The 16,797-nt window shown below is 42.4% G+C and overlaps 1 protein-coding gene across 1 annotated transcript; it reads left to right on the forward strand.

The window, feature by feature from the left end:
* Positions 1–7,890: 7,890 nt before the first annotated feature.
* Positions 7,891–14,246, forward strand: LOC114427707 (synapse differentiation-inducing gene protein 1-like). The gene is made up of 4 exons (XM_028395906.1): positions 7,891–8,063; positions 9,678–10,170; positions 12,694–12,831; positions 13,508–14,246. The coding sequence occupies exons 2-4, from the start codon at positions 9,742–9,744 to the stop codon at positions 13,664–13,666; spliced, it is 726 nt and encodes a 241-aa protein (XP_028251707.1). The 5' UTR covers positions 7,891–8,063; positions 9,678–9,741; the 3' UTR covers positions 13,667–14,246.
* Positions 14,247–16,797: the final 2,551 nt, after the last annotated feature.

Consider the following 16,797-nt stretch of genomic DNA (forward strand, 5'->3'; position numbering starts at 1 on the left):
TAAAAATACCTAGAGAGTAAATTAGCTGTACTCAGACTGATAACTTGTGTTTCCTTGACAGGTTTTGCCCCCCTCTACCTTCTCTTTCCTACTACTTGGTAACCATGGTTACCTCGGGTGTCACTTTGTCAACCTATTTTAAGAAACTATCATCCCTTATATAGAGTTCTGCACTCACACACACACCTTCTAGGAGGAGGAGGCCACTGTATTTGTCATGCTGATACTTTCAGTTATGCAATGTTTAACTCTGCCTAATGGCTTTATAGCATATGCAGGGTAAACACTACACCAGGACATGTTATGTTGACTGACTATGAAGATTACAGTTTTGCACAGAGATAAAGGTTTATGCTCCACCACTTTAGTCCATGCTGAAACAGATGATCCCTAAAGGGATGGAGCCTTCCACATTTCCTGATCCCCTGACCTCTATAGAGCAGCCGGCAGGGAGAAGTACCTCCTGTGAAAATGTCACAAAGAAATATCTTAACATTTTCAAGATTAATAGTCATGCAGGCTTGAGGAGGCGTTAAAGGTTCCCAGTGGGTAATGTAGCTGATGATTGCTCAACTTTTTTTTTAATATTACTTCTCAATGTCTTTATGACTGTTAGATGGAATACAGTCATTCATTTCTCCATCCACATGAATCAGCGCCACAGCTGAGGTGCAACATGCAAAATTAATAACATTCACATCAGTCACATCTGTGCTGTTTTTTTTTTCAACTACTTTGTTAATGTTGGCATGCCAACACACCAAAGTAGAAAAAACGCTGGCATGTCAGAATTATTATTGCAAACATGTTAGCATGCTGCCATTAGCTCACATCTGGCATTTGGTCTTGAAACTGATGACAGATGAGGAATGATATATGCAAGCAGAGTGTAATCAAACAAGCATAAATATGAAGCATATGGTTTACCCAACAAATTTAATTAGCAGTACATCACTGAATAAACACATTAGGAAAAATTCAACAGAGGAACTTGTTACCCTGCACTCAGGCAGTCTAATCCTTGAAATGAACTCAGATTTGTCAGATCAATCAACACCTCAGGGTCCAACATTCCTTTGTATGTAAAGTGAAACTTCTTTACCGACAGCTTGCATAGACATAAACACACCATGTCCACCTCTGGCTCAATGTCAACTGAAAAATAGGTCATTATCAAATGAATGAGAGATTAAAAAGGACCTGATTAAATCTCCATCTGAGCCATCACTCAGCATAATGAGCACTTCACTAAAATATGGATATGCCAATGAAATATGTATAATTCCAGCATCCCCGAGTGTTAAATTGACTTAACTTTAGTGTCCTGCATCTGTAGAGTCAGAGTTGTTTTTTTTTTTTTTAATTGTGGATTCACAGGCTACAATTGTGGGCATCTATTTATTCACTTGCATGAATTGGAGGAGGGGGGGGGGCTCACACCTCAGTGGTTTAGCGTGCTCTGATTGCTCCAATTGTGGTTGTGATGTTCCCATTAAATCCTGCAGATAGCCGCTGTTTCTGTATTGATGGTGAAAATAAACAACACAGACAGTGGCTCTGGCAACTCCGGCCTTAAACACGTGGAAAAAAAAAAGAAAGGGAGAAACCACAAATAGTGCATTTCAATGAATTATGCATAGCGAGGCATCTATTATTCAGTTTAACAAGGGAAGGCAATGTCAATTACAGTACAGACATGCTATCATCTATGCACAAGTTAATCATTTTCACAATTACATTTCTCAACAGCTGCGTTACTGTTATGTTGCCTGTGTTATGGCTTTATATTATCTTAACTATTTACCCTAACAATTACAGGGAAGGATAATATTTCTGCCACGATTACATTGGGATGAACATCAGCCCCTCTCCTCCTGGATTGCTTTTCAGACCATTACTCTGCTGCAGCAGACAGCTACTCAGGGATTGATGACCAAAGTGATAGAGTAGAGAGAAAACCGGTCATTTAAAGAGCCTTGGACCAGAGCGCTCGAATGGATGCACAGTTACAGAAATACATCTTTCTTCATCTTTGATCCTAATGATTACTCCCCTCCCAGGGGTTACACATGCGAGCATTGATTCTTTTAAAAGGCTGTCCAAGTCAACACTTATCCTGTGGAGCTCTGTTTGGACACCACCGACACAGACAACGATCGTGTGACAGAGCATCATGGATTTTTTTGGAAGGCTGTGATTATGCTAGAATTGGTCATTCATTATGAGAACAACACACACACTCGTGAGGGTCCAGTAGGGACATTTGAACATCAAATGGAAGATGGTGCTCACAAACAAGAACTCCTTTCTGACCTTCTGACACCCACAGGAATCCCAGGGTTATATTGTTGGTTAGTCACAACATCAGCCAGTGTGACATCGTACACTGAAAATAGCTTTTTAAATAAGGGGTACCCACAGCTGGTCTGCCAGCGCCAATATAATAAACCCACCTGAAATCACAGCTCAGAGTCGAACATTAAAGGGGAGCATTATAGGGAATGTGTGGCTATTGATTCAAATCAGAGGAGGAGCAGGTTTACTGTGCATACGTAATGTAAGCTTCATGAAGGGAAATTTTACATTTGTGGCTTTCAAACACATTAGACTGCAGGAAAACTATGCAATCTACAAGAATCTTTATATCAGCATTTTAGTCGCATTGTTCACCGCACCAAATGATTTTGTGCACTACAAAAACTGTAATATACTGATAAAGTCTTTCTGAGACATCCTTCTTTCCACAGAGGCTGAAAACACTGAGGCGAGTTTTGTAAATAAAGCACAACATTTATCTGGGCTCACAAGTTATAATACCATCGAGCCAGGGAGCTAAGCTAGCTACAAAGTAGAAAGCTCAACATCCTCTTCTTCTTCTTCTTCTACTTTTCTGAACCAATCAGCATTAAAGCCCAAGACTGTGCAGAATTAATTGAATATTTCTATGGATTTGTCACCATCAGAGACTCCTGTCACACCATCACACAAGATGCGGTTTCAGAAACTGTGTGACTACAACACCAACAATCAAAAAATAAACAAGGCAGGAAAACTGCCATCCTGACCAGACCTGACAAATTTAGGGTCCAAACAGTAAAGCAACGCCCAGACTAGAACGTGCCAAGACAAAAGAACTGTCTTTATGTCCTTTTGTCAAAAAACAAACAACAACAAAAAACAACCACAGCAGCATTGCAATGTTGAAGACAAAAGGCCCAAAGGCCCCCAGACTTACCAAACACTGGATCCTAGGATCCTTTCTGGCCTAGAGCTGCTACTCCACATTACAAAACTTGCTGTAATCCTTTGCTGTTCTCATAGTGGAAGCTTTACCATGGATAGCTAAATGGGCTAAATGTGTTGACAGACCCTATCTGTTGCTAAGTGTCCACAACTAAACCAGACAAATGCTTCCCGTTTCCCGCCACACCAAACATTTCTTCACTTCCTGGTCCAACAAGCCACACCCCTCACCTGGGATGCAAGGTGCCACAGGTGACAGGAACAGGAAGTAACACTTATCAAAATAAAAGCCTCTAAATGTAAGTTCCAAGAGTGAAATCAGGTTAGATGCATGTTTTTCTTCTTCTTCTGTGGCAACATTAATAAACTGGGTTTATTAATGTTCTGTGATGCACCTCCCAATAAGTTCTTGTTTATGAGCCAGTAAGGTGGTGTTTGGAGGTGCACTGACAGGTGCAAACACCAGGTAGCTGACATGATGCAAAGAGACAGGGCGATGAGTCAGCCTGGCCCTCAGTGAGCTGTGCTGCTTTAACCTGCAGCAGCTCCTAAACGATTACCTATTTATATAACCCTTCCACAGCAGTCCCACATCCACTGTCAGACAGGGAATCTGGCTTCGTCTGAGCGTCTGTTTTTCATAAGCATACTGCAGACAGCAGACATAATGCTAAATCCTCTGATGTTTAATACATGTTTCCATTGGTTTCATGGAGAATCTTGAAGTGGAAAGCTTTAATACATGCAAGCTGGTCCCTGTGACACATCAGGGACAGCAGCAGAGTTGGGCACACATAATAGGTAATTCTTCTCATTGAACTGACAGGATAAAGTGAGACTAAAGCCTCATCCCTGCAAGTGATACAGCAGGCTGTCATGCCTGGCTGACTCATCACCTGGCATACCTGCAAACATGCTCCCCAGGATTAACAATGTGTTGTTCATTAGGGCTGTTAGTAATGTTCAGATGGTACTGTAATCCTCTGAAGGATTTTTTTTTTTAAATCTTACATCTTTTAAAGAGACCCACAGTATCATTGCCAAAGCATGACTGTTTTTTTAGTACCATAAAACAGCTACAATATATTTCTTTTCTTCTACTGCTAGGACTTCTGGCACAGCATCACTACATTAGAGGGAATCCATCATATTAATGATCCTGAGGCCACTTCATTATTCACAGAGAAGCAGCTCGGCTGTCCAAATAAATTATCATTGGTGTTCCATTAATGGAAGTTCTCAAATCTCGCCACGGAGAACGTCATTAATCTGCACACAGCGTCTCTCTGGAGTGAAACGGTGGGCCACTGTAGCACTGCCAGCGATCTGTGAAGATGAGAAACTCCCCGTCGTCCTCGTTCACTCTCTTTCTGTGGGAGGAAGTCCAATTATGATTGACATTAACTACTGCGACTCTAAACTAGATCTGTCCCAAGTTGCTCACTTTGCATTTTTTTAATGCACTGTTAGTACAATGTGTGCTTACAGGTGAAGGTTGGAGCAACAAAGTGGTACTTCTGTCTGAAATTGCAGATGACATACTCTGACCTTTCCCCTCCTGATGCAACACATATTGCATTTGTGTGTTAGATAATTGCAAAGCCAAAAGCCTCTGTCGGTCTCTTGGGACCGACAGAGCCCCCCCCCCCACCGACTCATCCATTCCTCAGACACATACTGTTAATATTCTTATTGAACATTTGTGGAGGGACCTTGAAAAGTCACACACTGTGCAGCTTTCTAACACTTTAATGAAATTGCTTCTCATAATGTTGGCATTCAGCTATGTTTTCCATTATGACAACCTACTGTAGGAGTCAAGCTCCTTTTCATTTTCTCTGGATGTAAGAGGACAATAAATCCATTTCCTCTAATGCCCTACTCTGCCTCGACATAACAAATAACTAAAGTTCAGTAATATGCCTCTCAGAAATTAATTCCGTGGATGCCTAAGAGCAGCACTTAATGGTAAATAAACAGAGCTTCAGAAAATAGCGTTTTTTTACACTCTCAAGCTTAATTTGCTCCGTTGAAACAAATAGCTGCAGTCTGAAGGTGAACTGGATCTGTTATTTATTTTCACCTACACAACCCTGTCATGTTCCTCCTGAGCAGCTCATTGTACCCACAGTCAGGTGGTGAATATGAGGCAGTATTTAGCCATGGGTTTCTGTTCTGCTGTCAGTCTGAGGCATGCAGTATGCCTCTGGGTCTGGAAGGAGCCCCCCTCTCTGTACCTGCCAGCGCCTTCTTCCTATAGGTCCCTGGCCTCCTCCTGATCCTGCACCTGAACCTAGCACTGCAGGGACTGGAGTCCCACTGTTTTCTGCAAACTGACCTCTTTGGCCAAATGAACAAGCACCTCGCACAGCACCTGATGTCTGCAATGAACACCAAATGGTCAAAACAACTAGAGGCTGATACCAAATGCTGAGCTTACATACAAATGTCTCATTTGAACTAATTGCTGAGTGTTCTGACAGATTCAATGGTGCATTTTCCCCTCTTACCAGTCCCACGGGGTGTTTCAGTGGTCAGAGGTGCTCTCTTGGCATATGCTTTGCTAAAGTGTTTAATCAAACAGGAAATAATGCACAGAACAGCCATGTGGGAAAAGCTGCTTAAATCCCCCCTCCTTTCTTAGCAAAAAGCTGGCTAGGCCAGATCAAATTAAGTGGTTTGATACTTTCTTCGCCAATCGGATTAGGCTGATTAATTCCCAAAAGTGTTTAAATGATTAAAGCTGGTTAATGGGCCTTGGGAAAGTTCATGGTGTCAGAGTTGGCTGTGATATCGCACAGAGGTGGAGGAACATCAGTGTAGGAAGCAACTAAAAAAATCATGCTTCCCCATTAACAAAACACCTGCAAATTCAGCTCCGGCAAACTGTTTGTTTCTTGAAATTAGGAGACTCCAAGGAAAAAAAATGCTTTACAAATAGTGCATCTGCTGTGTAGTGACACAGTGCCTAAATATAGAGTGGAAAATGGAGCAGAAGAAAGGGGCACAGTGAGGACCATAAATATTCACGGTCCATCTACAGGAGGCTGAAAAGCATGGTCTGAGGAGAAATCTTGTCTTCTCATAAACTATGCTGCTGTGGCACCACCTTATTACACCTTAGATTTGGACGTGTCAGTCTGTGGGTTATTTGGTGTCATTTAGAAAACTTGATCTCATTTGAGATCTTCATTAGAAAATGATCTGCCGTAAAGGCAAATGAGGAGAGAGGGAGAGAGAGAGAGGATAAATGGTTACAGGTCCCCCCCCCCCACTCATCCCCTCTTCTAATATACTCGTCTCCTCAGGGAGTGGTATCCATCATGGAGACGGCTGGGCTGTTATGCTATGTTGCCTCGTGTATGTGAACACAAGGTGACTCTGAAAGAGACGCAGCTCATGTGTGCCCAGTGTTAGAAATGCAACCCCATGTTTCCCCCATAAAGTGTCCATCAGCACCTTAATGCATCTCCCAGTGAAAGTGACAGAGCCTGGGCTTGCACATTATTAACTCCAGACATTTTTATGAGACTGTGGAACAGAGTGCTCCTTCTGAATAAGATATGTGTCCAGTGTTCAGTGGCTGTATATCAGTCATTTAGGTTTTTTTGGGGGACAGCATCACAACCTTTAATAGATGCTGTTTGTTTGTTTTTTGCTGCATTTAAACCGCAGATGCGTCCTAGTAAATGCTGTAGCTCTCTCGTCATTATTTCCTAATAGGATCCAGATAAATTAGGCTTAATTTTGCTGTGTGTAATCTATTATGGCACCCATTTGCTTGCACGGGAAATACATCTATATTAATGTTATGTAAACAGTGTTTACAATGATAAATTGCTGCATGTAATCATAAGCAGCTTAGCAGGGGTTAAAGGCACATCCAAATTGGCAGGCTCATGATAAATGCATGGGATTTGTCTAAAATATTAATCAAATATAAATGTGCAATGAATTTATTAGTGGATCATTCCTTAGATGTATTTGGGAATGGGTGACATTTTGTGCAAGTTGCTGTAAGAGGAAACATCTGAATTAAGCAATAAAAACTGAAATTATGTGAAGAAGGGGAATCCTAAAATCCATGTAGCAAAAGGAGGGCTTTACAAAACTGATCTGTGGAGTGTGTTGAATACACTGAGTGGGCGTCCTCAGTGGGGAACCCTTTAACAGCTTACAATTAAGTTGTGAAAGTAATAAGCAGTGCAAAGATTTCATGATGCAAATCATTTCAGACTCAGAAGTGGGAATTCTGGCTCACGTGACCTAAAACATATTTCAGCAGCTATATCAGGATCCTGATTCAAAAGATGGATGTTATGCAACAAAACAGAACCACTGGTGGGCGCGTTAAAAAAAAAAGAAAAGAAACCCACAGCCAGCAGCACATGAGACACTCACTGAAGGAAGACGCCCAGGCAGAGCAAGTTGAGTTTGGAAATGTCAAATCCGTGGCTGGTAATAGAGTTTACAGCGCGCCTCGCACAGCCAATCAGTCGGCTGGAGTCGGCTCAGCCCCTGTCGGAGTTGTTTGGAGCCTGAGCTCAGCGAGATATACTGTGCGTAAAATCTACCTTCCAGACGCAGCAGCGGTGCCATGGCACCCACAGCTCAGCGGGCAAAGTCCTTTCTTACACACACGGAATAACTTCCTTTTTTTTACACGGATGCCATATGTTGTGCGACGATGGCTGTTTGACCAGAACTGATAATGTAAAGTAGGAAGGTGGGTCCGTCCGTCCGTCCGTCTGTGTGTCCTCCGACTCAGTTGCGCCAAGGAACGATGCTGAACAAACCGACGGGAGGATTTTCTAACACAGGTAAAATGACTCTCAGATTATACCAGACCAGTCGCTAGAAATGAGTGAATATATATTAACATTGCTTTCATAAACAGCTGGATATATTTTGAAAATGAAGTTTTGTAATTTTATGCGGAGTAAAAGCAGGTCGTTTTGTCACATTAAGAACATAAGGTGTGTTTTTAGTAGTCAAAAAATGACATGAACAGAGCAGACAAAGCAGGAGAAGGTAGAGACAGGGCATGGTCAGTAATGATTGTGGAGTCTAAGCACACAGGCACTAAGTGCACTTCTTCTAGTATCAGATGCATTATTTCTGGACGTGAGTTTTTTGTTGTCTAATGTGGTGTGTAATGGTATTTCTGGACGTGAGTTTTTTGTTGTCTAATGTGGTGTGTAATGGAATCCCTTGCTATCTGGAGAGTGGCTCAGCTTCAGAAGCATGTGAGGATGGATACACTGTGGAAGATACCGAGGCGTCTGCATGTGTGCGTGTGTGTGTGTGTGTGTATGTGGGGGGGGGGGGGGTGTAGATTTATCCAGTGGCCCACATTATTCATGGTTATCCACAGCAAATAACTGTGAAACCTGCTGTGGCTGCATGAGCTTCTGTTCTCATGGGGGTCAAATGGTCTCCTGTAGATCTACATGTCTTCTCTGAGGACCTGGAAATCACTGCATAATGCAACAGACGTCCTCCTATAGCTTACAAGCTTCCTCAGGGCGTTAGTTTGAGCTTTTAGTTTGCCTTCCCTATATGTCCACATTTCATTCTGTGCAACTTCAACCTCATAAATCAAGCCCTGCCATACTTCTTTTTCTAATCAGAGGGAAAATCACCACATCTTTCTTGTGTTTTTCCACCCTGTGGCTTGTTTTTCAGTTCAGGAGTTAAAAAAAACAAACAAACCATAAAGTGACTCTGACTTGATTTGCTACGTTCCACTAATTCCAAAATATTATGCAGCTGCCTCAGTGGCTATTATCTTATTTCATCATTAGTCATGGGACAAAGGATTAATTTAATGGATGAGGTCTTTGTCGGCCAAGAGGGACTGACCACTGGTGGCGGATTTGCAACACAAAATAGTGTATTTGCTTACTCAAATCTGGACATACTCTGATCACGCAGCCTCTCATTGGCAGACTTGTTGCCTTAGTGACTGCCTCTCCTCTCCTTAATTTTACTCAAATCACTATTTATTATATATTTTTTATTTGATCTTTTACACATTTGTCTAATTTTTCAGCTGCATCCAGGAGGAGATGAGGAGGCCTGTCCTCAGACTTATCATATCAGTATGCATTGTAAAATATAGCACCCCCTGCCGCACTTCTCTCTGCAGTATAGGCAGCCATGACATTTGAAAGATATTTTTTTCTCCCTGTGTTTATATGAAACAGGGGGTGTTAGATGCAACAGTTGAACATGCAGCAGATGGTGATTTTTATGGCTCAGACTGGTGAGATCCTGTGAGAGGAATGCTGATTGCCAAACATGTTGAAGTATTTCCTGCACTGAATTCTTGTCCTGAGGGGCACAAAAAATTCCCAAAAATGTGTCAGAATTTAACTGGACTACCTTGTTCTTGTATATTTCAATTAATCACATCTATTTGATATGTTTTCCAGCTACCAGACTGCCAGTTGGACTTCATCCTTTGTTCCACTAAAGGTTTGAACCATCCCCTTAATCATGGAGAGCCTCAGCGAGCTCCAAAACCCGCTACTGGACAAAACCAGCAGACACGCAGTCCCCAACGACTATCAGGGCTACCAGTGTGACTACCCAAGCCAACCTTATCAAGACAGCCTGATTGGCTACTACTACACCGGGACCACCAACGGCAAGCATAAGACTCAGCAGTTCTTGGATGCGACCTCTCTTCATCTAGCAGTGGAGGCCTTTTATAGGCCCAATTTCATCCTGTACAAGGATGACGTCAGCCTTCACAGCAAGGACTCCAAGAGCGAAAGTTTCGAGACCACCTTCACTGAGAGTAAGGACACAGTGCCAGACGGGGTTTCTGCAGAAAATTCTGCTGAAAGTGTACAAGGAGAGAAGGATGTGAAGATCCAGACGGTGTCGTACGAGGTGGAGGAAGAGCAAGGTCCGGAGTATGAGGTCAGAGGTCACACCGGAGCAAAATATAAATACTTTTCATGTTATTTGTAGGCACCTATGAAGATCTGTCAGTTGTTGGCTGAATTCTAACTTAAACTGTGACCACACATGTGTAACAGAAACATCGAGTGCCATTTAACAGTACTTGACAGAATAATTAGAATATGTGAACTTAAAAGTGTTTCAGCTCTTAGTTGTGTCAAGGCAATCTTTCACCAGAGGATGAGTCATGGTATGTACTGTTGAGGTGGTCATTATTTCATTTACTGTTCTAATAGACTGCCAGTCCGATTCACTCTATACTCCAAATGGTCAATTTGCTGCAGACTTTCAAATTCAGTGCAGGATGATTGTACGCTTTTATTTTATAATTACATTCTGAGAAAATGACACATCTTATCTTATCTATCTAAGCTATTGTTCTTTTAGGACTAGTCTCCCAAAAAAAAAACATGACAGCAAAGAGAGCAAAGTCTTTTCAGAAGTGGTGAAAATCTAATTTCAGCCTGAGACGATCAGGCGCTTAGCAGGCAGAAGAAGTATAGCACCCTAACTGGGCTGACGATCGCGCCAGCTCTTGTCACTCGGAGGCCTGGCAGATAGATAGAGACGTGGCAGCGGGTGCCATTAATGCCATAGGTAATGTCGTGCTCTGGGGGTATTAGCGCTGATTCATGTCTGTCGGAGCAGGTGAGCCTGGAGCTGAAGTTATTCCATATCAATTCAAAAGAGCAAATGAATCTGATGAACAGCGCTCAGATGAAAAGTTGGGCTTCCAGATGGAATATGAGACTCAGCACCTGCGTTCCTTTACTCTCCCGTCATGTGTGCCTCTTTGTGTGTGTGATTTTGTGAATCATGAATGAGACATGTAGCAGTTTCCTACAGCAGCTATGAGGACTAAAAGAGCAGCAGCAGGGATTTCAGAATATAGTAGAAATCCCACTGCTTGGCTTTGTCAGTAGATGTCTGACATCCGTGTGAGGGAGAGGACATAAATTGCAGGTAACAAAGTAACAACAGTTTGTACATGAAGCCACCTTGATTGCCCTGGCCGACATGCCGCTTGGGTCTGTGTGCGCCCTGGTATTGAGTTGACTGTCTACTCCAGATGCTAACGAGGCCTCGGAGAGAGCTGTGACAGGGTTGTTAAAGGCACTGTGCCTCGGTGGAGCCCCATCAGTTATACTTGCGGACCAGACTGGGACAGCGTCCCCAGCTGACCGGACTCAGTGTCAGGCCGGCTGTCAGTGGCAGTGAATGCACCAGTCACTCAGGTCTCTTATCGGGTCTTGCTACATAGATAAACAGAGATTAATGCTGTTTGTGTGCACCACTTTGTTCATGTGATGTCAGATTATGCAGTAACAAGCAGCTGCTGTTTTGATGGATCACGCCCGGCTGTTCAGGTGGACAGTGTTCATAAAGCAGCTCGGAGCTTCATAATCTTCTCTTGGCAAAGGTAGCTGTTTGTAGACTGTTTGGATAACTGTGCTCCCATCCACTGGTTTACATCTAAATAGCGTTTCTTCACTGAAATGGACCCAGAATAGCTCAGGGTAATTATATCAGGTCCTACGGTTTGGTAAATGTGGACTAGAATGGAAGCTAAAAAGAAAATTATGGGGGGAAAAACATGCTTAAAAAGGTGGTTGTCTATGAGCCAGTATTGTTCTTTTCTTCTTGCTGGCCTGCCTGACTGTTCTTTAATTACCTCTAAAACGGTTGGTTCAGTTCCCGCCTTACATCGATTTCTGTTTTGTGCTTTTTCTTTCCCTGCTTTGATTGATCCCTGAAGGCAGCAAGACTAACAAATGAAAGCTGCTCCTTAAGGGGCCCGTTTATTTAGACAAACGTCCTCTCCGTCTCTGGGACAGCTGAGAGAAGTAAGGCCACACTCTCTTAAAGGTCACCTGTGCACTCACATTGCCGTCCTTGCTGCAGGCACGATGTGCCCACGTTGTCTGAGTGGCATTCGAATCTATCATTCATTAGCCCGCTCAGCCCTTGTGGCCCTGAGTTTCAGCATCGAGACACAGTATTGGGAACCTGTTGAACACATCCTGCCTTGTAAGACGCCGGGTGCATTAAGGAGAGATGGTGGAGGTCTCACAGGCAGTAGAAACAATTTAGCACATAAATGACACTGTCTTCTTGCTGTTTCTCCTGTCACCTTGCAATGATGGAACAATCCGTTAATCCTGTGTTATCTGTCAGGCCGCTCATGGGTGTTGACAGAGGCACCAAATCCTCTCTGGCTGGCTGAGCACATGGTGTCCTGGGTGGTTGTGAAACAAGGGCAGATACATCATTCTGGGTGGGCTTTGGGACATGAGATGTCAAACTACACCACTCTGAAGTATACCTGACTATTTACATGTCAGCCTCACCCTTTTATTATGTCATTAGACATCAGTCACTAGATCGCCGCCTCACCTTTTGTCTCATTTTACAGAATTTCCACTGTGTAAAATATACTTCTCAGGCAATTATTTTAGTCTTTATAAACCTGCTGTCTTCCAGAGTGACAGCTCCAGTGACAGTGAGAGTGAGGACAACTTCATCGTGCTGCCCCCTCGGGATTACTTGGGCCTAGCCATCTTCTCCATGCTCTGCTGCTTCTGGCCCTTGGGCATCGTTGCCTTTTACTACTCTCACAAGGTAAAGGACCTAAAACCTGTCATTAACTCTGATTATACTGCATTTTATTTAAGGTCAATGTGCACAAGCACTCAGACGAGTACTACCGCAGCCCATTTTCCAGCCTGCGACCCTCCTTGCAATTGTTTCAGATGACTGGCTGTGTAAATTCAGCAGGTTCGAACTACTTGTCAGTTATCTGTATTCACTTCAGGAACCATTAACACTGAGGTTTTGCTTGACAGTGTGTTCTGTATGAACAGTGTGCTACAATTGCATTATTCATTTTTGTCCTTAGCTGAGACCTTATTTTTAATTATAGCAACAGTGTAGGTTAGTCTGATGTTAGCATGTCTCTCTGGTTCACGCCCTGCACCCTCTAACAAAACATGGTGTATCTGAGTAGTTTTTGTGAACATCCTCCACAATAATTGCAGAGACAATTACACCGGAACAGAAAATAATGTGTCAAAAGAATAAATAAAGGCCAGGCTCATTTTTTGATAGGAAACCAAAACACCCAAACAACACATTTATCACTGTCAGCGGGATAATGACCTAATTGCCATGGTAACTAATGGCTCCCTGAGAGCATTTCTTGTTTTTCCTCTTTTAACTGTGGCTTAACACCTACTCATACACTCAGTGCTGATGAGTAACAGACCGGCTCATTTCGCTCTCTGCTTTGTTTTGTCAGACTGGCAAGGCCATTGCTAAGGGAGACTTCTCCAGAGCAGGGATGAGCTCCAGAAGAGCCCTATTCCTGGCTGCACTTTCCATTACCATCGGAACAGGGATGTATGTGGGGGTGGTTGTGGCCCTCATAGCCTACCTGTCCAAGCCTGGACATGTATAGCACTGGAACCCCTTGCTTGAGGGGAAGATGGAGTGCAAAAGGAAGAGAAGGGTTGGACAGAGCTCCTAAGGTGATGCCTGGCCAGCTGCAAAAAGGAGACACTATATGGAGAGAAAATACTGAAGCAGAGAGAGAGACAAGAAGAAGATACGTGTGGATGGAGTATTACCTGGACTGCATATTGATCTGGACTGAATCTTTATTTCTGAAATGCACTCCTACCAAGATAGTCCACCATATGAAGACAGCGCTGAGAAGGACTCTTCCACAAAGACTGTGCTGTATGTTAGAAAAAATACTCATAGCAGTAAGATACTACCTACCTTTTACCACATTAGTCATATAAGGCATTTTTATTTGACCTTAACAGTAGGTGTATTATCTGTCATATTATCGCAGATTGTGTATCATTCACTTTGTAAATCAATTTCTTGAAAATAGTCCGTTAATAGATTTATATGTGATTATTTAAGGAGTATACCAGGATGTGATGCCGTCAATAAGAGGTGGGAAGTGGACCTCAATTAGAGAGACAACAGAGCTGTCGAGAGTGTACACAAAGCTGCTGAGCAGTGGACAAAGGGGGTTATTAGTGTCTGTTGTGTACTGTGAATTCAGTCAATAAATACATTTGGCATGAATAATGAAGCACTAACATGTCTCACAGTCTAGTTTTTATTCCTTCTAAGAGCAGGCGTGGTTCTGTAGAATGTAGCACGGGACAGGAACTAAAAACAGCTAAGAAGGGAGAAATTATTCAAGCCTTTGTTAAAATGTTTTGTATGTCCCATCAGTTCTTCATCAAGTACAGGGAAGTCATTGCTCAGTTATGTTTTCAGATTCAAGACACAAAGGCAGGCAATATAGTATCTATATTGTTATAAAATTGCATATGAACAACTCCTGATTAAGCTATAATAAAATAGTTGATGTTATTAAACTGACAGAGTACATAAACAAAAGGAATTACTTTTACTGAGCTAAAAGTAATGTTGGAGTAATTCATTTGAATAAACACCTAAAAAACCTTAAAGGGACATTTTACCCCCCAAGTGAATGTATATGTTTCTTTGGCCTGCAGTGCTGTTTATTTATCTGAAACACAATGCTAGCCTGGCCAGCCATTCACAGCCAGAGAAGCCCTATTACACCAATCAGAACCATTTTTCTAAAATGGGACGGGCTTAATGTGATGACCTGCAGCTTGCCACATGCAGAAATATTTGCAGAATTGTTAATAATGCTAATTGTAAAGGTTTTTTGTTATAGAAAACTAACAACAAATTGTACATATACTGGCATCCGCTGCACTGTCTTCAGAGGTCTTGCTGATACAGGTCTGGTTGTTGCTCGGCCAACATCACATGTTATGTCTCTAAATGCTTGTATGTCTGTCCAAATGTGTCCACAGGGAGTTCAGTCTACACTAGTTTGTGGAGCCTCATGAAAATCAAACGTGAATCCACAGAGACCAGACTACCGTAGATAGAATAGAAAAACAATTAGTATTGCTAATATAATGGAACAATTAGGTTTTGGGTGAAGTGTCCCATTAAGATTCAGTGGCAAGCAATTAAGAAATTAAGTAAATGTGCTATAATTAAAAACCATTGAATAAAAAAAATAGATAATTGATTGAAAGACTAAAGATAAATGGATAAAAAAGTTGAAAGAAGTAAAAAATAATTGAAAGATAGATGTTTTCTAAAGTTAGAGATGACGTAACTGGATAAAAGTGGTATGAATAGGCATATTAAGTAATATTACTCAAATTAAATCTAGTCTATCTAATCTAATCTAATCAAATCTAAATCTGGACTAGTAACTTACTGTACATATTAATAATTCAATACTGAGAAGAAATAACATTATCCACTTATGACATTTTGTCTCAGTCTCTTCAGTAAAATCCTTCTCACTAAAAACACACAGCTGTCTGCGGTTGATAAAGGCATGCTGGTGCTCATTTGATAGGGCTGTCAGGGAAGATCAGACAACAAAGGTTGAACACCACTGAACAGGACACAGATTGTGCAGTTAGAGAAGCCTGTCAGAGCTTATTGTCGACCACTGAGCATTATATTGACTATTTGCTATTGCAGGCACAAGCCTGTTCTGTAACTGGCATGTCTCTTCCCTGTCTTTTGGCATCACTCACTGTCTCGCCGTGAGGTGACTTTAGCTGCCAGAGCGCCGTGAGCGTCGGGAACAATGCCCGCTCTCTGAAGTCAGGATGTCAGAACATCACGAGAGCAGCACTTTACTCCCCTCCTGGTCTTGGAACGACCATCATGCACGTTCCATTCTCCTGCCCCACCTGACAGCCTATCAGAACATTAGCCTCAGGAGCCAGAGGATCCAATCCTGCTCAATGGCCTTCAGGTTTTTTACAGACAGTAAAATCCAAGAAGCAGAGGAGGTGAAAAAGAAAAAAATCACTACACCTACACACAGAACAGTATGATGCCGATGTTTAGATTCCTATCCATCCCTCAGCACCACCACAGATGCAGCTGCTCCATTGGCTATGCGGACGTGTTCCAAATTGTATGAAAGTAGCTTAAAAAAGAAATATTATCGTTACATTATTTTTACATGATCTGGATCCTCACTGTATACTAAAAACACTTTGACACAACATAATATATGCTGTAACATTCAGACAAATGGAGCAGATGGCAAGGTAAGCAATTCTTACAGCTTGCACAGCCTGACCTTTCCTAAATTCATCTGTTTTCTCTTTTGCGGCTCCTCTCCAAGTCTCTAATGCATGAAACGTGGCTCGATGGGGTAGACGGGGGCGAAAGTGGCGCTCTCATCAATGGGAGCTGTATGGGGTGCTGAAGTGGGCTCACTCTGCGAGAAAGTGCAGCGCTGCATGTGTTTTCTCTCCCTCAATAGATAGGAAGCTTCACCCACGCCTGCTAGCTCACTCCCTCACTCACTCACAGCATCCATAGCTAAAGCTCAGACCACCAGAAGCACACTGATTTTATTAGTCATCCACCCCCACATGAATAAAAACTTTCCAAGAGGCAGCAGCAGGTTGAATCAGAACTTCTGCAATCAGACTTACAGTCTTACTGTAGGTGTGACTGAATGCAGCACGGCTTCGTTTTCAGTTTCTAATC

Source organism: Parambassis ranga, chromosome 22 (assembly GCF_900634625.1).
Source record: "Parambassis ranga chromosome 22, fParRan2.1, whole genome shotgun sequence".
Classification (NCBI taxonomy): Eukaryota; Metazoa; Chordata; class Actinopteri; family Ambassidae; genus Parambassis; species Parambassis ranga.